General features: G+C 37.5%; 4 protein-coding genes and 1 long non-coding RNA gene across 7 annotated transcripts in view; 3 read left to right on the forward strand and 2 right to left on the reverse strand.

Moving 5' to 3' along the window:
• On the reverse strand, positions 1–14,907 carry LOC119068708 (probable Rho GTPase-activating protein CG5521). 2 transcript variants are annotated; one of them, XM_037172397.1, is made up of 12 exons: positions 14,525–14,907; positions 14,390–14,429; positions 10,102–10,212; positions 9,718–9,735; positions 7,865–8,036; positions 3,861–6,472; positions 2,373–3,799; positions 1,815–2,296; positions 1,608–1,755; positions 1,173–1,519; positions 930–1,105; positions 1–575 (listed from the first exon to the last, which is right to left on the reverse strand). In XM_037172397.1, the coding sequence occupies exons 1-12, from the start codon at positions 14,585–14,587 to the stop codon at positions 364–366; spliced, it is 5,808 nt and encodes a 1,935-aa protein (XP_037028292.1). In that variant the 5' UTR covers positions 14,588–14,907; the 3' UTR covers positions 1–363. The 2 variants fall into 2 exon arrangements, with proteins under 2 accessions (XP_037028292.1, XP_037028293.1); XM_037172398.1 differs by lacking the exon at positions 9,718–9,735.
• Positions 6,499–26,638, forward strand: part of LOC119068713 — a 24,285-nt gene continuing 4,145 nt past the window's right edge. Inside the window, exons 1-2 of the long non-coding RNA XR_005086210.1 lie at positions 6,499–6,509; positions 20,917–20,926. This is a non-coding gene — a long non-coding RNA (uncharacterized LOC119068713). The remainder of the gene's footprint in view (positions 6,510–20,916; positions 20,927–26,638) is intronic.
• Positions 16,825–19,334, reverse strand: LOC119068709 (protein arginine N-methyltransferase 5-like). The gene is made up of 7 exons (XM_037172399.1): positions 19,090–19,334; positions 18,737–19,033; positions 18,459–18,674; positions 18,168–18,396; positions 17,284–18,065; positions 17,137–17,225; positions 16,825–17,055 (listed from the first exon to the last, which is right to left on the reverse strand). The coding sequence occupies exons 1-7, from the start codon at positions 19,190–19,192 to the stop codon at positions 16,903–16,905; spliced, it is 1,869 nt and encodes a 622-aa protein (XP_037028294.1). The 5' UTR covers positions 19,193–19,334; the 3' UTR covers positions 16,825–16,902.
• On the forward strand, positions 20,405–23,646 carry LOC119068712. 2 transcript variants are annotated; one of them, XM_037172401.1, is made up of 4 exons: positions 20,405–20,540; positions 22,599–22,795; positions 22,859–22,937; positions 23,161–23,646. In XM_037172401.1, exons 2-4 carry the CDS (start codon positions 22,679–22,681, stop codon positions 23,532–23,534), a joined length of 570 nt encoding a protein of 189 aa, XP_037028296.1. In that variant the 5' UTR covers positions 20,405–20,540; positions 22,599–22,678; the 3' UTR covers positions 23,535–23,646. The 2 variants fall into 2 exon arrangements, with proteins under 2 accessions (XP_037028296.1, XP_037028297.1); XM_037172402.1 differs by lacking the exon at positions 20,405–20,540 and adding an exon at positions 22,174–22,289 and having other exon boundaries at positions 22,597–22,795.
• LOC119068711 (protein arginine N-methyltransferase 5-like) overlaps positions 26,326–26,638 on the forward strand; it is a 3,040-nt gene continuing 2,727 nt past the window's right edge. The window contains exon 1 of the mRNA XM_037172400.1: positions 26,326–26,570. Coding sequence (XP_037028295.1) covers positions 26,459–26,570 — 112 coding nt within the window. The 5' untranslated portion in view covers positions 26,326–26,458. The remainder of the gene's footprint in view (positions 26,571–26,638) is intronic.

A 26,638-nucleotide genomic window follows, 5' to 3' on the forward strand; every position in this document is an offset into this window, starting at 1 on the left:
TTTTTTTCAATACTGTTATACCTATTGCTAATTTGTCTTCGTTATGCACACGATTTATAGATAAGGCAAATCTACGAGTGATTATCACTGCATCACAATTTTGAGAGATATACTCACTAGGTAGACGAACAACATTAAAATTCATTCCGTACACGATATTGTCCCATTAAACAGGTTGTGCTGTGCACGTTTACTGAATGGATTGAAAATGACCTAAAAGACAGTTTTACAAAATTCGGAACGACACAAATGAAGAACCATCTCTGCGGAAAGTAAAGTCACTTTAGAGACACTTGTCACTCACAATGCAAACAAAATCTCCAACCCCTAACGCAGTGTAACGCCTATCTCAAAATTTTCCTTTTATCGTCGGTTATCGAATTTCCGTCCCGGTAATGTTGGACTGTCTGGCGGTGTGCTCTGAGTGTTTGAATGCTTTTTCGGCGCGCTTTTGAACGGATGCAGTTTTCTTAGGGGACGCGGAGACGGATGGTCCAAAGCAATTGTTGTCATTGCAATCGTTTGTTGTGCGTTGTCTCCACGGGGTGACGATGTCATTTCGGTTTGATGCCAACCTAATTGTTTGTTTGGTTTTTTGTTTTTTCGGATTCAATTGGAAGAATGAGGAAAGAATAGAGAAGAAAAACTTCTGCGTTAATTTTATGGATTTTCGTTTGTTGACATTTTTCAGCAAAAAAAAATTTGTGTTGTCTTGCGGTTAGTGTAAATTGTGTCAAATGGAAGCCAAAAACAAGTTGCAATGTGCTATATATGTGCATCTACATAATAGTAATCCAAGCTGGTAAGGCAAGCGCTTAAATTATTGTCATAAATGTTTTTTTTTTTCAAGAGGCATTCATTCTACTGCTCAGGCTTGCGTGTAAATTTTTATGTCTAAATGTGATAAGACAGTTTTTTGATGAACTTACTTTTGACCGAACTACGATGATGATCGATTAGCGCAGCGGCTACGGAATTTGACGTTGATATGTTTGTATTGGGTAATTGAATTGGATTGAAAATCCGAGCAGTAAAATCTTCAAATGTGTTGCTGTCCTTGTGCCGTGATGCTACCGTTTCCAGCGATCGTTTTCTTTCTTCGTAGCTAAATTGGAAAAGGTGATTGCATATCATGTGAAGCTAAACGAATTCGATCTGTGACTCAAACTTACAATTGCTGGTAAAATGGTAGGCTGGTTCGTTTTGCACGGCTAGCATTTATTGCTGTAGCACGGACCAAACTAGCCAAACAGGCCCCGCCGATTACGCATTCATCAGCAAGTGGTCCGAACCATGGTACGTCCGGTTTACGATTGACGGTCACCCGGAACAGTCCATTTTTCAACGGATACACAGTTATCAAAACATCACAGAATTCCGTTGGTAAAACGTCACGTCTGTAGTCTCGGTGATGTTCACTCCACACAATCCAAACTTCGTCGTTCCCAAGATGTCGAGTCTTATTCAAAATTGCCTCTGGTGTATCACATGGCATGCGAGTAGCTACATGGTAAATCACCTGAAAAAGTGTGTCATGAAGATTACGAGCAATGAAGGAGTTTTGACGATGTTTGTCTGTTCGAGATGAGAAGTTCAAACTGCCATACCTCCAGAAAAGGCGTTGAATAGTACGGCGATGTTGATCCACATCCCTGTCTCGGTAGTCCACCCAGAAAACCGTTGTGAGATTCAAGTTCGACTTCCCAACCTAACGCTGACACGAACATCTCGTAGGTGCTGCTTCCGCACGAATTTCTACAAATTTAACAAAACTGAGTTTCATGCCAGGATCGAAAACTGACTCGACTGTCTACCTCAAAATGCTATTCTTATCCTCTTGACCACTGGCCACATATATCACAGCCAATTTATGCGTTTCTCGACACCGTTGCATATCCAAATTTCGTAATTCGCGCAAAAGCTTTTCGGTCCTAATGAGCAAATGTGTGCGCTTACGGCGTTCCCATCCAGCCAAACCGAGTTGACTGAATAGCAATCGACAGTAGTGGAATGGAAGATCAACCTTTGACATACAAGTCGATCGAGATGAATTTGATATAACGTCCACACCGTCACTAAACGATGATATGTGTGACGAATTAGATTGGGACACAGTGTGTTGCTGTTGTTGATGTTGTCGCGTTAAAAAGTCTTGTTCTATTGCACGTTGATTTAAGATTATTGAAATGGTTTGAGCTTCTAATTGTGGACCGAGTGGTGTTGGAGCGGCAGTATATAATAGAGAACCGGATGCACTTAGACATTCGGGAGAAGTATGACCAATATATTGAAGCAGCTGTGAACATTTTAAGGTAACAAATATTTGATAAAAGATGCCCTCTCAAGAAGCCGACGAAGTTATTAATACTCACGTCATCTAGTTGGTCCAAATCGGGTGCCACATCTTTTGCCACCGGCAACTGTGTAGGCGGTCGATGTCTCATGGTATGACGCAAGGGATTTGCTGGCATGCCAACAGTTGACATCATGGGATCCAACGAAGCTGCACCAATGCTAAAGCCTCGTCCTGTTTGGAAAGTTTTCGAATGGAATGTTAGTGACGACTTCTCACTGAAGAAATGCTGCCGTTCGGTCGGTTTTGATTTTTCCTCACTAAAATTAATTGACGGTTCCTTGTACAAAATGGATACATCCCAACACGCTTTTCCATTTATATCACGCAGTAGAACTCGCACTTGTCGAGTCGCTGTTACCAGTCCAGCTGTCACACCTCCACCCGGTAATTTCAATGATGGCAATTCAATGAAACTACCCACTATGCCAGGATTTAGCAAAAACATTTGTAAATTCGACGCATTCAATACGTGAGCCGCACCCAATTCCATTGAATCTCTTGCTGTTGTGGATTCCGGTAATTGCATTCCTACCATATCATCGTTTTCGTCAACGATTGAGCTGAGGCGCGATGCTCCGATGCCCATTGGAAAGTGTCCAATATTTGTCACCAAATGCATGGCAACGGTCTTGGCACATAATCGTATAGCGGCGATGCAATTTTGTGTGGTTTCTGTGGTCTGATAGCTTGCCTCCGATATTCGTTGCGCTTTTACATCATCAACAGTTATCGTCATGTCGAAATCTTCGTCGGCTGTAAACAGCTTTATGCGATCCGCATGAGCACCTGTTGCAATTTGATGGAGAATACGCAATACCACATAGATTAACGGTGGTGTACCATTACTAGGATCACTATATATAAGCAAATCAATTGGTGTTGCCATACAGAATTCACCCAGGCACAGTAGCAGCGCAGTAATCACTATCTTATCACTATCTTTGGGATGTTGAACATTTTGTATTTCCAACGCAATGCAAATTGAATTGATAATTAAGTACGGTAAACGTTCGATGCGCGATATTTGCTTGCCCTTTTCTGCACAAAGTTTTAGCGTTTCAGCTGCAACGCGTGCTATTGTTCGATGCTTGAACTGCAACGCCTGCAGAATCACTTGAATTGCCTCCTTCAATCGAGGATTGATAACCATTGTGGCGGATTGCGGTGTCGGCTGGTTCTTTGTTCTGTTCGTTACTGTTGGTGGACTTGTTTTCGGAGGAAAGTTAGGATTTGTGAGATTTTGTAAAATCCATTGTCCTAGCGATGCGATAGCGATGCATCTGGCTTTTGATGTTGTTTCGCGTCGAGCACATCGCAATACCACGTTTAGAATATGTTCTTGAATATCTGGACATTCCATAAGTTCTACTGTTGGTTCAGATGGTTGTAGTACTGGTTTTGGCAGAGACGATTTTGGAAAACAAAGCAATGAACCCAAAAGGCCTGAAAAAGTAATTTACCGAGAGTAAGGAACGAGATCGTCGTTATTTTTGGATTTACTCACCAGCTACTTCGGCACGAGGCGTGTGATTTGTTTCAAATGATGTTAATATGACCGTTGATGCATGAACTAAGTCCAATAACAGCAAAGAGTGACCAGGTAGCAAAAGACTCAGAAACCGTGATCCACCCAAATACTTGAGCGCCGTATACGACATGCCCCTGTCGACTCCAGTTAAAGCTTGATGCAAGGCATGATAAAACAACGGAAGTTGATCGCCACCCAGTGGTGGACCATTCTTTGCGATCGTACATAGTAATTGCAGTGCCCACAACTTGCCTTCTCGGTATTGTGGTTCTAAGGCCAAGGCTCCATAGCACCAAGGCGCCAATATTCCGATGGGGGGAACAATCGTTGGTGCTGCTGGCGTGGTTTGGTTGTCGCTGGATATACCCTGATTCAGACGTATCTTGAGCAAACTTTCAGTTATTTCAACCAAATGTTTAAAGACTAACGCATGGAGCTTCGGATTCAGGATCTTATTAACATCTCCCAACGCTCCTAACATTCGTTTCCACATAATAGCAGCTACATCTGGTAACCAGCCCCTAGCTGTTCCTCCCATTATGATTGAACGTCGATCTGCTGATGTTATGCTTCCTTCATCCTGAGTGTCAATGCTACTCGAGTCGCCTGTCATTACATCGATTTGCATTGGTGAATCTTTAATGCTGCCGCCTTCTATACCACTAGATGCAGTTGGAGATGGTGTTCGTGATCCTCGTCCGCTTTCCACATCTTCTGCGCCATCATTGAGCTGATTTTGTCGTACTGAATCCAAAGACATAGCACGCCGAAATGAATTCCCCGAAATCGTATTACCGGTCGTATTGAGAGTTTCGCTGCTAATGCTTATATGCACTGGAGTCGTAGACATCATCCGATTTAACGAGAATTCGACATTAGTCGGTAATGTTGGCACCTTTGATATACTTTTCAAACGCTTCCGTGGCCTTGATTTCCGGAACGGTGCAAGACTACCCTCACTATAACTTCTGTTTAATGATGGAGTACCGGGTTGAATATCACGGATCGGGCGAGATTCTTCATTCGATTTCGTGGGTTTCATGACATCAGATGTTTCTCGTTGGATACGCGGTGAAGTTTGTTGCCACACGGTTGTCCCTCCTCTTTTTCTTTTCCCCTTATTCTCGGCCAATCGATCTAGCGGAAGATCTTGCAAATTTAAATTATAGACTTGTCGAGCCATGACTCGGGTTAATGTTTGCATCGTTTTGTCCCATTCGATAATTAGTTCTTCACGGTGTGTCAGTGAGGACAGAACATTTAAGAATTTCTCCCAAAGGGTTATGTTCACAGACACGTTGGTATGTGCCCTTATCCAAGTAACTATCAACGTTTGAAAAACTGGCTGAGCTAAACGACCACCCAAATTGTTACGCTTGGAATTCGGCGGCACTTGACTCAAAATTACAGCAGTAATGTTTAGCAATACTAACAGTAACTGTTGCCAGGTTTTAGCATCCATGCGTGTATTCATAACCATTGTGCGATAGATGTTTAGAACACTCTTACAAATATCCGTTTGTTCATCCAAAGGTGTTGTATCCCGTGATTTCGACTGAAAAACGACAGTCAAATGTGAGGTCTGCACCATAAAAACGTTCGCTGCATGGGTCACAAACGTCTGCAACACATTTTGAAGGCCAGCTCTGATCATAAAATTTTCCTTAGCAATTGCTCCTAAATACGAATCAGTACGTAATCGTTGTGCACGTTGTGCCGATGAATCACTTCCATTACCATCTTCTGGTTCCAGAAAAAAAGGCGGCGGGGTATTACTCATCCAGTCTTTGTAGACTGCGATAGCATTGCGAGTGGCACCGATTTGTGATTTCGTTGCGAAGCCAAGCAAAAAGGCTTGACGATAGCACTCGTTGACAAAATTAACATTATCTCGAGTGGAAAATAGTACATCCCGTACAAGGTGCGGTTGAGAATAGCCCATGCAACGTAAATTCGATAACAGACTGGCATGTTCACCTATATCATCATCGATTTGAAGATTATCGAACCGGCCGCTGACAATTTTGTCACGAGTAAACCTTGACACCCAGTTTATTAGTACGACAACACACGAGCTCATCAAATCTTCACGTTTGCTGATCGTTCTCATTACTGGAAGGTCTAGTCTTGGCTCGTATACCGATGTGAATGTATCGAAATTTGGACAAAACACCGGCAAATAAACGTCCCGGAATTGCTGTAAAGTGAACGCAAAGCATTTCATGTGCTTTTGTGGACTATTGTCACGCCATTTCAAACATCCAGTCGCTTGCACCATACATTCCAATAGAACATCTAGCCCATCTTTCGGATCGGGAGCTGCGGTTCGTTCATTCGAAGACGGCGGAAGAAGTGGTGATATTTCTGGAGCACGCACCAAATGAACGCCCGTATCGTGGAATACTGAACCTCCCATTTCGCCTTTCATGTTCGGATGATTCATCAGGTCGGATGTGTTGTAATCGGTTTCGGAGAGGCCCAGCACACTTTTCTGCGGTATTGTTAAACCAGGAACCAGTTCGGTGAACATGGCGTGTACATGCGCTGGAGCATTTTCACCCAATGCTTGATACCACAGAAGGAAATACCTGCAAAATGGTTTTCTTTTTGTAATGTGAATTCAAAGTCGGAGAAAATTATAATCATCTGACAGTAGCAACGAAATGCTTTTATTAGACTCGCATCCATCAGTAATCATGGAACAGTAAAAATGGAGAAATCTCTTCATTTTTCTATTGATTGAATCTGAATGCGATGCGTGTCTTTTCGTGTCTTCTTCTTCATTTTATGAAATTCGATAAAATAACGAAGTCATTTCGATCGTTTAATCATAGCAAAAACTAAAACATTCTCTTATCAGCAATATTTTGACACCATTCTTTTGGGCTAGTTCTGAAGCAGATATCACATCCAATTGAACATACATTACCAAATTAACATATGACATTGTCTTCATCAATATATCGTCGTATTAATATACATTACTGTTACTGGCTTATTTATTTGCTTTATGGTAATGATATGGAATGTGTTTTCAATTTTTGATATTCAATTTGAAGAAACTTCAAGTATAATTTGTATGAAATGGATAAAAAAAAACAACAACGCGACTCTGCTTCGACTTAATTTGCATTCACATTAGATTGTCCCCTGAAAAATGAATCTGCAAACGAGTGATAAGAACACCGAACTATAAATAATGTGTTGTAACTAATTCGATGGTGTGATTGAATAAAAACAAAAAGTAGGTCAGCGTTCCCCCACAACAAAGCAAAGGATTTGAATAAACGCCGACGTTCACTTCGATCGCCTTTTTGGGTGCTTTTACATTTAGCGTAGAGCAGCAAGACAGTTCCGACAAATAAGGTTAGATAGCAGAACTTTGAATATGTTTTAATGCACAAATAGGCAGTCAGTCATGACACAGTTTACATCAACCTTTGTGACGCAATTTGCTTCATCTGTTTTTCAGCTGATCCACTCGTACAACGTCACTACGGTTTTACCAATATCCGAGCGGATGTGCCTATTAAACTCGTAGGAACACGTATGAGTGGACCAGCTGAAAAATAGTTGAGCCAAATTGTTTTACAAATTTTGTTGGGGATAACTGTAGTAAAATGATTAGTAATCACTTATCTAGATCTAAGCACTTCAGGGGCTGTTAGGGCAGATTATTCATTATTGAATTTCCTTGAGGTATCGCAATATCATTCGGTGGCACTCACATTGGTATAAAGTCGTGAGTACGTCCTAACGAAACGAATAGCATACTGAAATCCTCATACTCGAGGATGTCGTAAATATGTTTTACGAGATATTGTAATGACTAAACCTTTTGGTTTAGAGTTTTGTTTTTCAGATAAAATAAATCTGAGTTTATTTAACGCCGATTCGGTCCGAAAACCAAGAATAAACAAAAATGTCGACTAAAGAGTCAAATGGCAATTAACTAATGAAGAAAAACTTTAAACATTTACCTCACTCCTTCTCGACGAAGTTTGCTGCTGTTTCCGTGATGCAACAATTTCGCCATCATACGTCCCAGCGAATGACACTGCCATCGTCTGGCAATCAGTTCGGGTAGAAGGCATAAAATTTTCCCAAGTAACCATAACGATCCGTCTAGCTCCTCTCGGTGCGCTTTATGAACTAATAATGAACATGGTTTAATAATGGACGAAAATGTCAGGAAAATAAGATGGGAATATATTCGTTATGTATCAGCCGCCACGCCAAGCCGTGTATATATTTAACTAGCAAACAAGCAAATTTATTGACTTTTAATCCTATTAATGCGGAAAAGTCAATCGAAGATAAGTTGTGTGAATGAAATCATTTAGGTGAAGAACGGAGAAAAAAAATTAGTTTTGTTCATTGTGACGTTTAGATCATGAATCCGGAGACTGTACAACAGGCCAGTTGAGAATTCGTTCACAAAAATTCTCAGCTGTTTTGTTAATAAATCCACTCTGCTATCAAAACGTAACTATGAGTATGGCAGTGGAATTAAGCATTTTAAAACTATTTTGCTTTGAGTGCAATCGTTTATGGGGCCATATCGTCAATTGGCATATTCATTGGCTGCTCATAATGATGAGGGTTTCAGAAAGCAATTACATGAGCGTAAAACTCATTTCCAAGGGGTTGAGTGAATAATAGTAGAGTACATTGGACGCTTTAATTTATTGCTTGCGAAGCAATGCTTGGGGTAACGTTAATTTTTTTTACCAAAATACTTCGGCTCGGATATACAAACTCGAAACTTATCGAGTTAACAGTGTGACTTAACAGTTACCGAGACACGATGCTTTAAAAATAAAGTCACATGAGAATTTGCGAATATGACAATGATCTTTATGCATTTGATGTATTAAATAGCAGTTTCCAATGTATTCTGGTGCATTGTCTGCCCATGCAAAAGTTGACTTCAACAAAAGAATTCACGTAAAATCAATCGAAAAATATTCTTCATGTAATGGATCGTTTTCGCAGGTGGCAAACTGCTTTGTAATGGTCAACTTTCGCATGGACAAGCCAATAAAACATTTTTATGGAAATTTATATTTTGCAAAGTGAGAGATAGTCTAGTCGATAACGACCAGCGTTTACAAGAAGCTCTTACTTCAATCGCACCTAAAACATTTTTAAATGTGTAAGAAAAGACAAGTCTTTATCGGCCTAATTATTTTGTCTCTTCTTATTACAACACATTGATGCAAACGTTCACGGAAACAAGCATTAAAAATTATTTCCAGTGAGTCTTCACGAGCAAAATATACAACGTAAAATGGTTTAGACATTGTTATTTTGACTTGTGTGGTCTCTTAACCAGCACGTAATGTTCTTTTCAACTTCTTATATGTTTGAAACGAAATGATATATACCATGACCGTCTGAAAGAGTGGACAATAAATTTTGGCTCGCTCGAAGTCTCAAACCGCCCTCTCAACTCTATTTTGAATCGAAAGCTTTCAAATGATATCAATCGTTCATTGTTGTCGGAACATTTCTTTGCAATTGCAAAATTTTTAACTATAACGAAATGCTGAAAAAAGCCACTAAATAATGAGAACGGAAAATGATTTATGTTCGTGTTGTTGTTTTTTTCTTTAGTCGACTGATATTCTCTAACGGAATTTACTCATTCTCATGTTGGTGATTTACAGCATGGAAGATTTACATCGTTTTCAGATTATTTCGATGAATTGAAAATTTAAAAAAAAAATAATTTTCATTAACAACATGCGCGATTAGTGCTATTAAATGAAATGAAAGCAGTTTTCTATTTTCAAAGTCATAAAAAACACAATCGTATAACGTCAACACTTACCAATATGAAACGATAGCTCTGTATGCCGGAATAAAAAAAAAGAAGAGAAACATTTGTTAGTAACAGAAAATTTGACTTGAATTATAACCCGAACCAACAGACTTTGAATTTGAAAAGAATGAACTTGTTAAAAAAAGTTTGTATTAAAAACAAACCAATAATTTACTCCGACATTTGGGATTTAGAATATTTTAACAATTAACGGACGCACTGGCACGTTTTCTTTTTATTTTTTCTTCTTTTTAAACGCGGCGCAACCATTAATATATATAAAAAACAATCAGACCAAGATGATGGAAGAGCAGTGCAGTTAGCACAAAGTTTTGAATTAATTTTATAAATTATAAATATAAAACAAAGCATTTTACACATCAAATTATTTACCTCTTTGCCGTAAATTGGTTTCAGCTTGTATGAACGTATCATAGAGAATGTAATACACATGACTGTAGTTTGTTTCGAACAATGATTTTGCTTCTTCTATGTCTACATGTTCTGAAAAAATGAGAAAAAAGAAATTTTGTTAGACACTACTTCCAATTGACACAGAAAGTTTTGTTGGATATTCCAGTGGGAATGTGTCGGACAGTCACATTCGATGATTTTCAGCTACGGGCAACATTTTTATTTTTAATGTTCAACCAGAGACTGAAATAAAATGCCAATTCCAGCTATATACAGTTTCATGAAAATTGAATCAACAATCGACCTTTTTTAGTCGGTATGCTGAAGATCATCAATATAAAAAGCACAAACTATACGGATAATAGTGTTCGAGTCAAAGTTTTCCAAGTTTTCCAATATCGGCTACAAACGTTAGCTCAAAATGATGTGTGGGTCATTTGTGAATTATTACCAATACAGACCATTACCTCCGGCACACCTCCGGCCATTTGAACCAACGAAAACACCTGAAAAATCCTCCCAAAATTGGACTTAGAGTGTCGCTACCTGGCTCAAAATGAAAGTAGCTCCAAGTATGTATTCTCAACAGATATAATAGAACCCTGAGACTACTATTTCGAACTTTTGAGATTTTCAGTCGCACCAGGGCATAGATAAAATAACTATTTCGATAGATTGCATTTTTCATGAAAGCATAGCAACATGTTTCCGCGACATTAAACACATTGGAGGTTAAAATCTTTAAAACTGATATACTGGCCGTAAGTTCAGATTATGAGCTTTTCAGACACTTTTCCCTCGTTGTCTGAAATTTGTTACTAAATTTTTGATTAATAGAGCCGAAAAAAAAAGATTTTGAATTTCCGCTGATCAACGATACAAAAATCGAAAATAAATAGAAAATTGATATGCTGACAGGGCCGGCCTGGCTGGCGATGTATCCAGAATCTAAAGTCCCGAAAACATGAAATTTTCATACAAAAATTTAAAAAATAAGCAGGAGATGCCAGTCCTGTCTTCTGGTTGAAGTTTAAAAAACAGAGAACTTAAAATTAATCTTGTGAAATACACTCTAGCATCACATTGTTGAAATGCCATTTTTCGAACATATCTCTTAGTTTTTAGTCTCGAATAACTGGCATCGATGCAAAACGTTAATGTGGAACGACTGAAAGTGACTCCGAATTCAAATGGCAGTGGATAAATTTCTTATTTTATTAATCGTGTACATCGTATAACCTAATAAAACGCAATGTAAGTCTTTTCCGCCGAAAGAACTGAAGAAAAATGACAGCATTCAGAGAATTTTGGAACAATTCAGGCCCGTACTAGTCACTAGTACATAATATCAGAGACAACGTTAATTCCACCGTAAATATAGCAAGAAATAAATCTTGGATTTGCTCGTTATTAAATGACATGCATGATCGTAGAGCAGCTTAGTTAGCATCAAAGACTGTATGGACTCACGCTAGATTTCCCATTGCTTATTGACCTTTCCCCATACATCCCCATGGAGAAATTATTTCCGAAATGTGGAATGAATTCTAAACAATTTAAAGTTTATTGGCACGTCCCCCAGATTGCTCATGTCCGTTTCCATGTCAATAATTGGGAACCGTACAAACAGCTGATTGAAAAATTCCATCCCTCTGTCAAGTTCTATCGCGGAACACTGCACTTCTAATTCTAATGTGTGCAAATATGTGATTCATAATGCTCGCGCTACAACATAATTTGTATGGTAAGGTCTCTCCTATGATCACTAGGGAAAATGGCGATTTTTACTTATACTTATGAGTTGCCGTAAAACTTATGATTTTTTTAAGTGGAATCACCATACATTCTTTATGAAGAAGTTACTTATAATTTTCGCGTTTTACGTTCACTTATTGCAACTATTTGCCTTCTATTTGAATTATTAATAAAGTGAGTACATTCAATGCGATATTGCCATGAGGGACTTTTTTGAAAGTGGACCAGGCTCCGTCGAAACTATTTTTCAGAGACTCTTTGTTTACATCCCCAGATAGCCCTTTGCCCCAATAGTCTAAAACCAGAGTCGCTTAATTTGAATATTCCTTTATTGGCTTCCAGCAAAAGTCCAAAAAGGGTGTTTTTGTACGTGATTTACTGCCGGTACAAGCTACGGACATACATGTGTGTGGTCTCATTGGATCGGTATTGTCAAGGAGATACGGGGCAAGCACAGATATCTTATCCGGCTGTCTGCACGATTACTTGAGTAAAACACATTCGATTTCTAAAATTCTTTCTTTCCCCGTTTGGTAATATCAAAAGAGAGACTAAGTTCGAAGATGAGTGATTTTGGATCGACCCCTCCCGAGCTGGGGCCCAATAAGTGCTTTACGGTTTCTCGAAGATATCTCCGGACATTTAAACGCTATACTCATAAATGACACATTAAATGAAAGATATTTACAATACCGATCGAAAAAAAAAAAGTTTATGGAAATCGGATGACCGACTCGTTAGTTAGACTCCTTTGTGTGAACTAGGTACAGGACGGCATTTGAACATATTTCGCTTGATTAGATAGGTATTGACCGTACCAATCAGGGAAAAAAAAGTTTATGAAATTATGTTTACCGGAGCGTGAGCCACGTCTCTTGGAGTGAGCTCTTATCTGGCTACTCGGCCGCACAGTGAACGTGGAGTATTTTGTCAATATCTCGAGTAAATTTTGACCGAATTTCATGAATTTTTGTTTTGTTTAAAAGGTATTAACGAATTTAAAGCGTCGGTACTATTCTCCTAACAAAATGGCTGCCGGCGGCCATATTGGATTTTATTAAAAGTGATATATCTTGGGAAAAATGGTACTTAGAGAGTTTCTGTTAACATGGAAATAATTTGTTATGTGTGTGCGTGGGGTTTCAGGGATTCCATATATGGACATCTATATATAACTATATACAGCTATATACAGGCAGGTAGAGTTAGATAACAGTATATTCATCTGTGAAATGTTTATTTATATGTAAATATAGCGGTATATAGCTGTAGGAATTTATGAAATTTGAATTCGTACGGGGCTGTCGAAATTGCCTCCGGCAATTTTTTTTTTTTGTATGATAACAAGAAAAAGAATGGATAATGTAAGTGAAAATTACCTCAAATAGCTTTTCAGTAGAGAATGAAGTAAAAGAAATGAAGAGTTTCACAGTAAAGGCTTTTGATACGAATAGGTGTTTCGTACGGATCGGAAAACATTTCGAGAATTTAATTTCTTAACAAAGCTCTACTCAGGTTTATTAAATCCATAGTCAAACCTATCAGAAAGGTTTCAGAATCTTTTTGGTATCAGTTACTGAAAGCAGCAATTTTCTTATTTAAATTACAATGAGACACCTTAGTGAGTTCCCGGTATACTGTACTGAAAAATACGAAGAATGTTAAGGAGGAAAGAAGGACTTAAAATGACTGTAAATGTTTTACTGTAACAATTAAAAACTAATTTGGACACACTGTTGCCTCTTTACTGACTCCGTTAAATGTGTGCAGTGAAACTCGGTAAAGTTCACCATATTTAAACCGCCGGCGGATTATCTCGATATTCATGTTAGTCACGAAATAATTTTTATCTTTATTTAGGCGATGGACTTGTTGCATGATTCAACTAGCAAACAGCACACCTGTTTATATAATCGAATTAATAAAAAAATGCATAAAATTATTAATGTTTTTTTTACTGTTTCGTTCTTTCTTCGAAGCGCTGAATTTCAATCGCACACATCAACATCATCAACCAATAACTCAAGCGAGTAGAGAGGAAAAAAAACACACTGATTCCAGTTAATAAAATCAACACCGACAATATAGACTAATGGTTTGGTATATAATGCGGCTATGTTGATTCGTCGATCGACCATGTAGTATATTGATAATAAATTCATGAACAGAAAAAAAAAACATTTCTGTGTTGTTTAGTTTAATCTTTTAGCGATCGATTGTCAATAATGTAAAAAAAAATCACAAATAGAAGAGGAAAAAAGCCAGGTAACAAACCGAAATCCACCCACAATCATTGATATCCCAACAATAATAAAAGATTTCCGAAACTGTGTGAACGTTAAAATTGAATGGATTTTTTTACTTATTAAACGTAACATATTTGTCATTCATTTTCACACACAAACAAGAACAATAACAAAACAAGTTGATATTGCGAATGTAATGTGAGTGACATGGTGATGATGATTTTTTTTTCTTTTAAAATGAAAATTGGGTAAATTGTTTGACTCACCTAGTATTGTTTTCAAATGTTTAAGTCGTGTGGCTGAATCCTAGAAAGCACGCAACGAGAGAAAAGAGTTTGTTTAGATTATAATTGAAACTTAGGGGGAATTGAAGTTTTTTTAGAGTAAGGAAAAAACATCACTTTTTTGCTATCTTGGATCTTTGAAGTTGACTTTTTCACATCTGATGTTTTCTTGGTGAACATTTTAGTGTTGATGTTCGCGAATTTGAATTTTGTTTTCAATTTTTGCACATTTTTGGACGATGTTTTTTAATAAATTTTTTTAAATGAAATTTCAACACATCACAACAAAAACAACACTTTCGTTCACAACAAACTTTTTCATTTTCAAATTGCCACACCGATTTCAGTTTGGACACAATTATTGAGAGTAACACTTCGTGTATGGTTTAATCATGGCTCAGATATTAAGTTTAATTGTTTTATTAGATATTTTATTGAAATAAATTGCAAAATATGTTGTGCAGCGCATTGAACTTGACAAAGATATTCAATCTAAATTTCAATGGAGAAAATGTCAAAATCAACTTTGTGTAATACACATGCGGCGGCTCATATGCGAAGAGGTGTATGTTACGTATAGCCAGCACAAATTGTACAGCTGCTGGAGCTGTTTTCAATAAACTTGAGTACATAGGTAGCTTCAGTCAAGGCTGTATACTTGGGGAGGTCACGCAGATACAGATACGCGGGTTACACACCACAGTTGATGATAAAATGGCCGATTTCATACAAAAATTCACCTACTCTGGTGTGTTCCCGCGTATCTAATAAAATGGCGGTCTGCGTGACCTCCCCAAAGTATACAGCCTTGGCTTCAGTAGGTATGTAAACATATGTAAACTTGTAGTACCTTTCGACCAAGGCTGTATACAGCCTTGCCTTTCGACGACAAAAGTAAGCAGTAAGCATCGAAATTAAAAATGTATGTGTTTTCATTCCATACTATCAAACATTGTTGTAAATAGAAGAATGATGTGTAGAAACTAAGAAGAAATGTTTATAAAGTTTTCCCATATTTTAGTACATTCTGTCATAAAATTACTGCTGTCACTGCGCTTATTTTCATGTGAACCTTCATATGGTGACATTTGTTCTGCAATGACAAATGTGAAGTTGGTTCACATGAAAATAAGCCGCAGAGAATGAAGTACTATGAAAAAAATGTGGCGCCTCTTCAGGCCAACCCACTTGTTCAATAGCAACGCACTTCAAGTAAAAGTGCTATTTATGACAGCAGCCAAATAGAGTACTTTTTGTATGAAATTTTATCCCCACTCTTTTTACAGTGTAGTAAAAGTGCTATTTATGACAGCTGCCAAATAGAGTACTTTTTGTATGAAATTTTATCCCCACTCTTTTTACAGTGTAAAATTTTGTTTGGAGCACTGTCAAGTTTCAGTACCCTATTTATAGTACCACTTTTGCTTGAATAGGTTTGTTCAAGGCAGCTCTCTAGCAATATCACACCAATTGTTTACAAAAATAGAAGGGCAGAAATCGTACAGTGTCCGCCCGTAAATTTCATTATTTTAGAAGTGTAATGAAATTTACAAGCGGACACTGTACGATTTCTGGCCTCCTAATTTTTAAAACAATTGGTGTGGCTATTGCTAGAGAACTGCCTTGTTTTGTTCCAGGGCCATACGAATTGTCAAATTTCATCCATAAAGACATCACAAATGAAAATTCGTGTTTATACTTACTTGGAACAAACCTATGTATAGTTGGATCAATTTGACACGGTTTTGCTCATCATCGAATGTAAGTATTTGTTTCCCAGAAAAATCGCGTATCTCAGAATAATTAACTGTTGACTTACTCCCGCTTCAGGAGTTCTAAATCCGTCGGGCTAAGGTTCGGAAAAGGTCGACCGCGGTCAAAAATTGTAGTGATCTGAATATTCAGGTCAGGTCATGTAGTTTTTTTTCAATATTGCCTGACCTGACCTGAACCTGAATTTCTGAAACCTATCAGGTCAGGTGTTTCGGTTATTCATGAAAACTTGCACCGGTCGACTTGAAGCCTGTGAACTGACTAGCACTTTCAGTTTCAGGTCAATGCAGGACAGGTCAAAATTTTTAGAATCAGGTTCAGGGCAAAACAGGTTTCAGGTAATTTCAGATCAGTTTCAGTTCAACCTGACCTGTTCCGAGCCTTAAGTTGGGTAAACTTTTATTTTCGTATTTTCATTTACTCTTTCCTTAATTTACAGATGATGCCCATTTTGGCTTACTAAGTTTATGCTCCCTCCATGTAGATCTGGCGAGCTTTTTCACGGCCTGTGAAATATCAGACTAATTTGCGCAAGAAATCGGTCATTGAAAAAATTATGGTCGTCCGTTCGACCTTTGAGTGCATCCAGGTTAGTGAAATAAAACTTTGTTCGGGCGAGGGCAAAGATACATACAGACCACATCTTCAGCAACAACTTAAAATTTTTAATTCAAAAGAACAAATTCCATTTAATTGGCTTATTTTATCACATAAAAAGTGAATCAAAGGTAAATCTTGTAGTGCATCCCCTGAAGATTGTGAATGTGTGTAATCGTTGGCTTGCTGACAGACCATTCATACCAAACTTTGTTTTGACCCATTGAACGCCAAAAATTTGCCACAATGCGATTCCCACTTTTCAGCTGAATTGGCTCCTAGAATTTCCGTTTAAAAGAGGTGAACAATTTACTTTGCCCGCCATTCGAAAAATGAGTATCGTGGCGCTATAACTTTACCGTTAATGGAAAGTATACCGGAAACCACGACCACAGCCCTTTAGTGTGCGTTTCAGGATGTATACTGAGTCCAATGTCCTTGTACAAAACTGGACAAACGTAGACATTAGAATAAAATGAATTTAACTGTAAAACACATCGCCATACCTGTATCGAAATATCCGGCGAAGCCAGTTAAGACACAATCAATTTTAGTCTCAAATGAAACGGTAGCGAACCGAGAATTGTCAATAGTTTCACTCCAATTGGGATGAATGAATTCGAACAGCGGTTGCGGATTCGCAATGTGAAATACATTCTTCAAGTAAGCCACATACATCCGCTCCGATCTGTGTTGTGGGGAGCTGATTCGGTCACGTGGATTCGATTTTTCGTTACATCGAATTAAATTGTGCGCTTTGAATGACATCACAGGATTGACATAGGACGTATATTTGCTCGGTATACTAATACCAGTCGGTTTCAGCAACTGTAGTGCACCGTCTAAACATTCCGGGGACAGTTCGTTATCGCCAAACGAACCCAGTAATTCGGACACCAAAATATCGGCCTTTTCCGGTGGATGAAATTTTCTCATGTCTTTTGCAACTAGTTCAATGTCCTTGTCTTTCCACAGTTCATCGATCAAAGCCTGCAGTGTGTTGATGGCATGAGGATTTTTTTCGATTGCGTAAATTTTGATTTTTCGTCCCGTTTTGGCGGCAGCATTTAACGACGAACGCACCAACGGTCCACGACCAGCACCAACGACCATTATGATAATCATTTTTGTATCGATTTCTTTCTGGGCAACCAGATCCACCAATGCTCTTTCGATGGCCTTTTGATAGAACAAGTATTTGATCGGATCGGTTTCGAAAATTTCGTATGTGTTAGCATCAAGGTTGTCATATAACGGTTGCAACGGAACTTGTAGTAAATCGTCGGAACTGCAAAAAAATAGCGCGTGAGTCATTGCCGAAGTTTCATTAAGAGCATCAGGCTAACAGATTTGCTACAAATTCACACAATAAAATATGGCATCGTCTTACCCGTACATCGGATCGGCTGTTGGTCTTGAATTTAGCACCTCTCTCAGATGTGTTGCATAAAATCTCAAATTGTCATCCTCCATGTTACATTTGACCATAAGTGCGATGTTGTTTATTACCTCTTTGAATCGCAAAATTAAATTTTGATGGGCCTTTGTTAGTACAGGATAGTTTTGGCGGTTGCGGATGAATAAATGTGACGGAATAATAAGGCAACCAATCGGCTCACCTAATTTAAGCAAAAATTCAACGACTTCTAGTCAATAATTCAGAAAGTCACAACAAAATTACCTTGCCATCGGAACATTTCCCACTTCGATGGAATGTCAGCTGACAATTCTAATGCAATCGACATTTTATCCGTAAAATCAGCCGTTGAGCGTAATTCGTTCCACCAATGCCATGTGTCTTCATGATTTTCTTCCATCCCAAATTCCTCTTTCTCGTCACACAGCGCGTCCACTAGACGTGATGGATTCACCATGGGAATTTCGATCAATATTTGGCCTATAACGGGATGTTACTTTTTGAAACATGTGGCTGTGGCAGACTCAATCATCACGACTAACCTTTCGTAATTTTGGAAATGATCAGTCGGGCTAAGTTTGTTGTAGCCGAACTAGTCACCTTCATGAGCATGAAGGCGTAAGGAATTACATGGTCAGCGTAACTCAGTTCGCGAGACAGAATGGTTTCGCTGTGCTTTCGTATCTCAGGAATTACGGAGTCTGCGTCAAATTCTTCGTTTATTTTAGCAACGATATTTTTGCTCCACTGCTTTGTGCCAAGTATTAATTCACTTCGAGAAAAACTGGTGCCTTCCCTTAATGTGTTTGTCATATGATCCACCTTAGACACGATTAAGCCTGAAACTCGATCGATAAATAGAAGTTCAAAACTAAACATTGAGGTAATCAATTACACGTGACTATCATGTCGTATCCATTTCCTTTTATTAGGTCAATAGCTGATCTTACATCGGTCACAGTTTCGTGACAGTACAAACAAATTGCGTTTGTATCCATATTTTCGTCAATATTTTCATTAAAATGACTTTGTTTCCAGCAAAACTTTAAACGACCGTGTGCGTTGACAATAGCTCTTCACTTTTTAAACGGTTATGTTTCTGATTTCGCCTCCTAGTGGATACACATGTGTGCATACGTGTATAGAAGGCGGGAGGGCATGACACAAAGATCAGGGGCAGGGGTGAGTAAAATCTGTTTATAATTCCCTTGACTGAAAGTCATGGGTCTTACGAATGATAAACACTCTAAAATGTTTGTCACACAATGTTCACTACTATGATTGAAAATACATGGAATGTATGACCAAAAACCTTAAATACAGAAAATGATTATCACACTTTGTTCATTCCTTGATGCCACGATAAGTTCGAAGATGGGCTATGAAGGACCGATGATCTTAAAGACATTCCCAAAAGAATTTTGTCTCGTCGCTTGATGCCACGATAACTCGAGTAGTTTTCGACGGATTTCTCAGGTTAATCCCTCAGGTTAAGTTCGAAGATGAAGTAGGGAATACAGCCCTCCCCTTCGTGTCGGGCTGTAACACCCCACTTATCAAATACACAACTTGGAACCTCGGAAGTAATATACTATATGACGAGCCATTCAAATCATCCACGTAAAATCGAAATAAAATACGCCAATTTAGTTTCCTCTTTTGGCTAGCCTTCCCAAAGCACCATCCTTCCTCATCTCCTCCGCCTACGTTAATGGAAAAACCTATAAATTTAAACAATAACACTGATGTTTTGTATAACATGCGAAAAAAGAAATTATTGACAATACCACTACTTATTTGTACATTATAGCATCATGCGGATTTTGCTAAATAAATTATTTTTAATTTTCTGCATTAATTGAATTTCGTCATCATTCCGGCGAAACTAATTCAACTTGCTAATTGAAAGGTAATCGAATTAAAAAGAAGATTTTTTGTTTTTAGTTCACAGGCCATTTATAATGATCGGTGAATGCATAAGATATGCAGAATCAAAGGTTTACATGTGCGTGTGCGGTACATGTGCCACAAACCACATATAGGTACAGTCTCAGGTCAAAGTCAATAAAACGTTGAAGAATTTTTTTTGTTTCTTTCGTATCATAAAACAGGTGCCGAAGGTTCGTATCAATACACCTACCTAAAAACGTTTTCAAAAATATCATCCCAAACCGGTTACGAGAATTCATTTCAGAGATTATAGCATTTCAATCACATGTTGTTTACAAATATGCATAAATGTTGTTCCTTGTTCGTAATAAAATTTTAGAGACAAAAATTATTATTTTTTTTTTCGAATACCACTCGCAAACGACTTGAGCAGTTCAACTAACCAAACAGTGTAGAGTAAAAAGTTTTTTTTTAATTTACTATAACTTACGCTAAAAAATATACCGAACGGGTTACCTAAATGTATTAATGAAATCTGTAGATTAATTTTCGGAAAAAAAGTTTCTCTTTGTAAAGTAAAAAAAATTACGGTACTGGCTTTTGAATCGAGTAAAAATCAGTTAATTCATTATCGTTTTCAGAGGCGACTAAAAAGTAAAAAGTTTTTGAGCACTTCAACAAAGCGGCAAATCATTTCTGTTTAAATTTATGGGTTAATTTTGCTGTTAGTCATCCAAAAGTAAAATATCAAGTTATTGTGCGGATTAACAAAGTTGTACGGGTTTTGTTTATAGTTATTTCAAAAAAAAAAGACTGAGCAAATGCTCTGAAGATAAAATTGAGTTTATGTTAATATACAGCGAAAAATTGACAAACGTACTTTGGTTGTCTAACTCATTTTTATTAAATTAATTTTTGTCATACAGGTATGTCAATGTCGCTGTACTTATTTTAACTCCAATAGTGCTTTGCCCTTTTCAACAGCAAATTTTTTCTTTTCAACTCTTTTACTATTTCAATGTGATAAAATTCGTGCTCGACAGATAATAATAATGTTAGCGTGAATTGCAATCTATTATTATAATATAACAGAAGCTTCAAAGTATCCGCATATGGTGTGATAGATAGTGTGTCCGAATCGATTTAAACAACAAAATCAGAGTTTTACTATTTGTTACTATTTTTAAGTTTGCCCTAAGCTCAAAGTATGATTCGATAGATACTGATGATCTTACACAATGCGGACCAGCTGAGGAAACTGTTGAGAATATTGATCCAATATTTTACATTTCCAGCGTCTCTGCAATTTTCTCCTTTTTTATTAAATCCATTTGAGTGCTGAAGAGCACATCGTCATGTCAACAACAACTGTTTACCGCGGGGTACGAACTGAGAAAATCAAGCAATACCAAGCAAAACCAAGCAATACAACAATTTTATTAATGAGAAAATCGTTTGACAATATTTACCTATTTACCAAAGTTCGCACTTCATTTTCTGGACATTTTTCCGATAATTTACAATGCTAGGGTAAAAAGTTCAGCTATGAGCCACTAGCACTCTTTCAAGCACACATTTGTGTGACTCAATTTTCTCTTTCAGTGCTAGTAACTGGCAGGGCAGTAATAACTGACCAGTTTACCCTATTTTATCTACGTACTCGTATTTACCCGCATTCGCTTGGCATTTACTCCAATATACTCGGCATTTATCCCTAATTCACACCGATGTGTCTTTTACATTTCCTTGTGATAGCATTTACGCGAGTCGCTTACCGCTTCGTCTAACGTTTCTGAGGAACTTATTTTCTTCTATGTGATGGGTATGATTCATATGATTTTCTTTTTAAACGTATTGATTCATCGGAATTAACAGAGCCGCTTATCATAGTTCAATGTGAATAGCAAATTGTGGTTATAAATATTTCTTTCTGCATTAAACATGCGAATTGATTATTTTTTTTGCACTATGCTGTTGAATAAATTGTATACGATCGATACGATCCGACTATCGACTCATAAGCGTGCTGAAAACTGGACGTTATATGATGTTCTTAGGTCTTTTTATTATATATTCTACAGACAGATAGGCACATAAACTGGAATATTATAGAAGAAGAGACAAGTTTTAGTTGACGTTCGTTTGAGGTGTGTAAAATACAAAAGAAATTAGAATTTCCAAACTTAAAAATAAATTTCAAGTTCTACATTGAAGATTTCATATTGGAAATAGAGAGATTAAATTTAGTCCAGAAAGTTCAAAATCATTTTCGTTGCGACAAAAATTCATTTCTCGTTAACAATGAATGCATACTGTTAAAAGCAGTAGCTTCTCTAAGACCTTATAGAGGTCGATTTGGGAGTGTGTTTTGAAATAAATGTTAATTTCGTAACTCTGACATCACTTTCCGATTACCCTGTACGCATTTTCGGTCGAATAGAAACAAAAATTCAAAACAAATGATAACGTACAACAGATTAGATTAATGGTCATTCTATGTTGTTCTCGTTTCAGAATTTATTTATTCGATTCTGCGAAGTCATAGGAAGACATTTTTTTTAATTAAAAACATTTCTAACGAAATCGGAACGACAATGGTGATTAGCAATCGATCAACATTGATATTGGTAGTTCTCTGTGCAGCCAGTGTACTTGCAGATTTTGGATTTCCAGACAATGAGGAAGATGACGCTTCTAAAAAGAATGCTCAGGTAAATGAAATGAAAAGAATTAATTGTCCTCTTAGTATCACATTTTCTTCTGCTTATTTGAAGAACAAAAAACCAGTATTCCTGCCGCAACAGTGCAACGAGAACGAACTTTTCTACCCAGGGGATCAGAAGGACGATTATGGTAAATTCATTGCACTGAATTTGTTTCATTTGTTTCTATTGAGAACGTTATGCGTGAACTATATTCATTCGTTTAACTCACTAACATAGCAATTTTAATCGAAATTAATCCGGTAAAACTAATAACAGACCTGGTAACAAACATCCCTGCAGTAGAATTGCGTTCACACACGCCTTGTCAGTAGCGATAAATTATGTGACTAAATTTTCTTCCAACATTCCAGTATGCGATTGCAAGCCCGGTCACATCTACCATCCGAAAACGGATCGCTGCTATAGTGCTTACCGCCAAGGTCCATGCTCAGCAAATCAATTCCTCATGATTTTGCCGGGACAGTATATACCGGAATGTTTGACGAATCGTTGCACTCCAGACGGTTGGGTAACATTTAGAAATAAATGCTATTTATTGAACGAAGCTGGACCATGTGATTTAGCTGAACTGTCGTACGTTGTTGCCGTGAATGCGACGTCATTGGAGCTGGAGTGTATCAAGCAAAATCCGGATATATTATCGCGATTCGGAGACGAGGAAATGATTGGAACGTCATGTTTACGCGGTACTAAGCGGTCAATTCAAGGAAAATGTGAAAAATAATTTTTACAATTTTAATTAAACAAAATTCAGTACTTCCATCGAATGATGATTTTTCCTCGTTCGCATTTGTACGTATCAGTTGAGTTTAGTAAATGCTGTGAAAATTGGTGAATTATTTTCGTTTTACTAAACCACAATCATTATTTTAATGGAACCAAGAGTAACTTGATATACAGTGTTTAAGGAGAGCGATTTTTGACCACTTTGTTTAAACTGGTCTCGGGGTCACACGTCAAAATGAGAGAAATCACATACAAATTTAAACTGGGCTCAATTCTCAATTTCTTTTTTCATTGATGAATATTTGACAGCTGACCCCGAGACCAATTAAATTTAACTTGTTTTCGCTCTCCTTAAACACTGTATATCAAAGCAGAACTTTGAAATCTTATCCGTGAATCAACTCATATCCTACGTTATCCTACGTCAACTTTACATATTTGGAAAGATTTTTTTGAGCCAAAGCGTCATAACTTGTTTAGAGGAAATGTTGTATACCTTCACCGAAACCTTCCTAACAATTTATATGAAGAGATGCAGAGAATTTTTTTTGCTAGATCATGATGTCGCCACGCCTTGAGGGGGACATGGGGTGTTCGAGGAAACGTGAAAGTTTTAACAAATTTGGGACGTAATTTGTGTATAGCAGGGCCTATTTTTGGATTGAAAGGAATTATATCCAGCATTTGCTTATGTTTACTATCCGTTCACTTTCATTCATGAACATGAGCAAATGCTTCTGAAAATAAGTTTGGCTCTACCAAGCATTCATAATTATGTAGAAGTGTATCATATACCTAGTTGTTTGTTTCATTATAAGCAAATGCTTAAAAGTAATGAATGCTTAAACGTGAGTAAATGCTTATAATGAATCTTAATGTCAATACTGGTGCCTTGCTTCTGGTGAAACTGAAAAAGGTGAACTCTCAAATATTTAAGAGCGCTCACCCCTTGGCAATTTTCTAGCCTACGTTTGTGCGCAAAAATATTCGTTTTTTGATGATTTCTCTGACCCAAAATCTTTTTTTGAAAAAGTAAAACCATTAAAGCATGCAAAAATGTGTTACTTTTAAGAGAAACGAGCCGTCAGAACAGTCGGAGCGTTTGCTGCGACTGAGCCCCGTACGAACCCGTACATCTACTGCGCACGTGACCGTAAGTCCACTGCGCCCGTAAACGTCGGTAAAGTAAAATTCTTATGAAATTTGTACGTCTTAAAAATTGCGCATAGCGCAATTATGAAGCCCCGTACGATGTTCCATTCAAACGTAACTCAAATTTAAAATTGACCTAAAATTTCCTCAGTCCTATATTAACCTATATTTACCTATAAATAAACAATTTACTGATAAATATGCTAGTATATATCTCAAAATAACTATCTCTACCGTTATATAGCTCAATATAGCTATATATATATTTATATATAGATATCCATAGTTGGGATCCTTGAAACACCAAACACACGTAACTATTCACTTCACTAAGTGTCATTTTCACCGATTTATATTGATTTTACAAAAATTCAAAATGGCGGCCGACGGCCATTTTGTTAGGAGGTGGAAAGTAGTACGGCTGCTTTACGTTCGTTAGTACCTTTCAAACAAAAAAAAATTCATGAAATTCGGTCAAAGTTTACTCGAGATATTAATAAAAAAAACACCACCTTCACTGTACGGCCGAGTAGCCGGATATGAGCTCACTCCAAGGGACCTAGCTCACGCTCCGGTCAACCTAATTTTATTTTATAACTTTTTTTCCCTGATTTGTACGGTCAATGCCTATCTAATAAAGGCAAAATCCATTAAAATCCGTTAAAATTTGGCCAACCTACAATCAAAAACGGCTTGCCGCCCTGTACCTAATTCACACCAAGGGGTCTAACTCACGAGTCGGTCATCCAATTTCCATAAACTTTTTTTTTCGTCGATAGGTATTGTAAATACCTTTCATTTGATGTATCACCTACCAGTGTAGCCTTTAATGGCCAGAGAAATCTTTGGAAAACGTTAAAGCACTTATGGGGCCCCAGCTCGGGAGAGGTCGACCCAAAATCGCCCATCTTCGAACTTAGCCTCACAATTTCAACTACCTTTCGGGGAAAAAAAATTTTTGAAATAGGATTTGATTTATTAAAGATATCGACGTGACAGACGGACAGACGGACAGACAAAATTTTTATTGCGGATTCGTCATCTATGAACATAGGCAAACACTTTGCCCTTACCGCCTGCTTCGAATTCCATCAATTACACACGGCACCGTAATCCTATAAGCCCCTTCGTACTTCGTACGGGGCTAAAAACTGACACAATCTGTTTGAATGTGAGCATGAGCAAGTGTAACCAGTGCTAGAGTAAATAAGAATTCTGTTAGCTATAACCTCTCTTGTGCTTGTATCAATTCACTTTTAGTAAATCGATCTTCATAATTCCATTGACATCTTGTGAGGAATCATTGCTGGAAAACATCAAACTTTCATACTGAAATTGATCGTTGAAAAAGTCTTCGAAAAAGAAAACGAGTTCCAATTTACTTTAGACCACAGGAAATGCTTCCAACAATAAAAATGGCAAAGGTGAATTGTTTTAAAAAGCTTAAAAGTAATTAAGGATGAGATATCACTTATTATTGTAGTCTTTGGATGGTAATCGCTTGTTGCGCGATTCAATCTTCGCGCGTCGTGTTAAACACATGTGACTTTATAACCGCTCGCACCACGTACACCCCATCAAATGCGGCACTCACAGATTTTTTTTTCCATAATGTCAACAATGTCAACCATGTCAACACATGTGTATCTACACATGACACATCCAATATTTACAACAAACCGGTGCGCTGGGGAGAAATAACCTTAAAGCTCTCATCTTTATTTAATTGTTTGTTGTCGGCGAATCGTTTTATCGACTCAATTCAACAAAATGCAGCCAGTACAAAAAAATGTGATCTGTTTATATTCGCATGAAATGGTTAGCGATCTGCGCGCAACAATTCAACGAACCAAAGAAAGTGGATATGACATGATGGTTTGCTGTAATAATATAGAAATAACGACAGCGACGAATAAATCTCATTGAAATAAACTTTTTGAATTCTTTCAG

The sequence above is a fragment of the Bradysia coprophila genome (genome assembly GCF_014529535.1).
Source record: "Bradysia coprophila strain Holo2 chromosome X unlocalized genomic scaffold, BU_Bcop_v1 contig_20, whole genome shotgun sequence".
NCBI classification, from domain to species: domain Eukaryota; kingdom Metazoa; phylum Arthropoda; class Insecta; order Diptera; family Sciaridae; genus Bradysia; species Bradysia coprophila.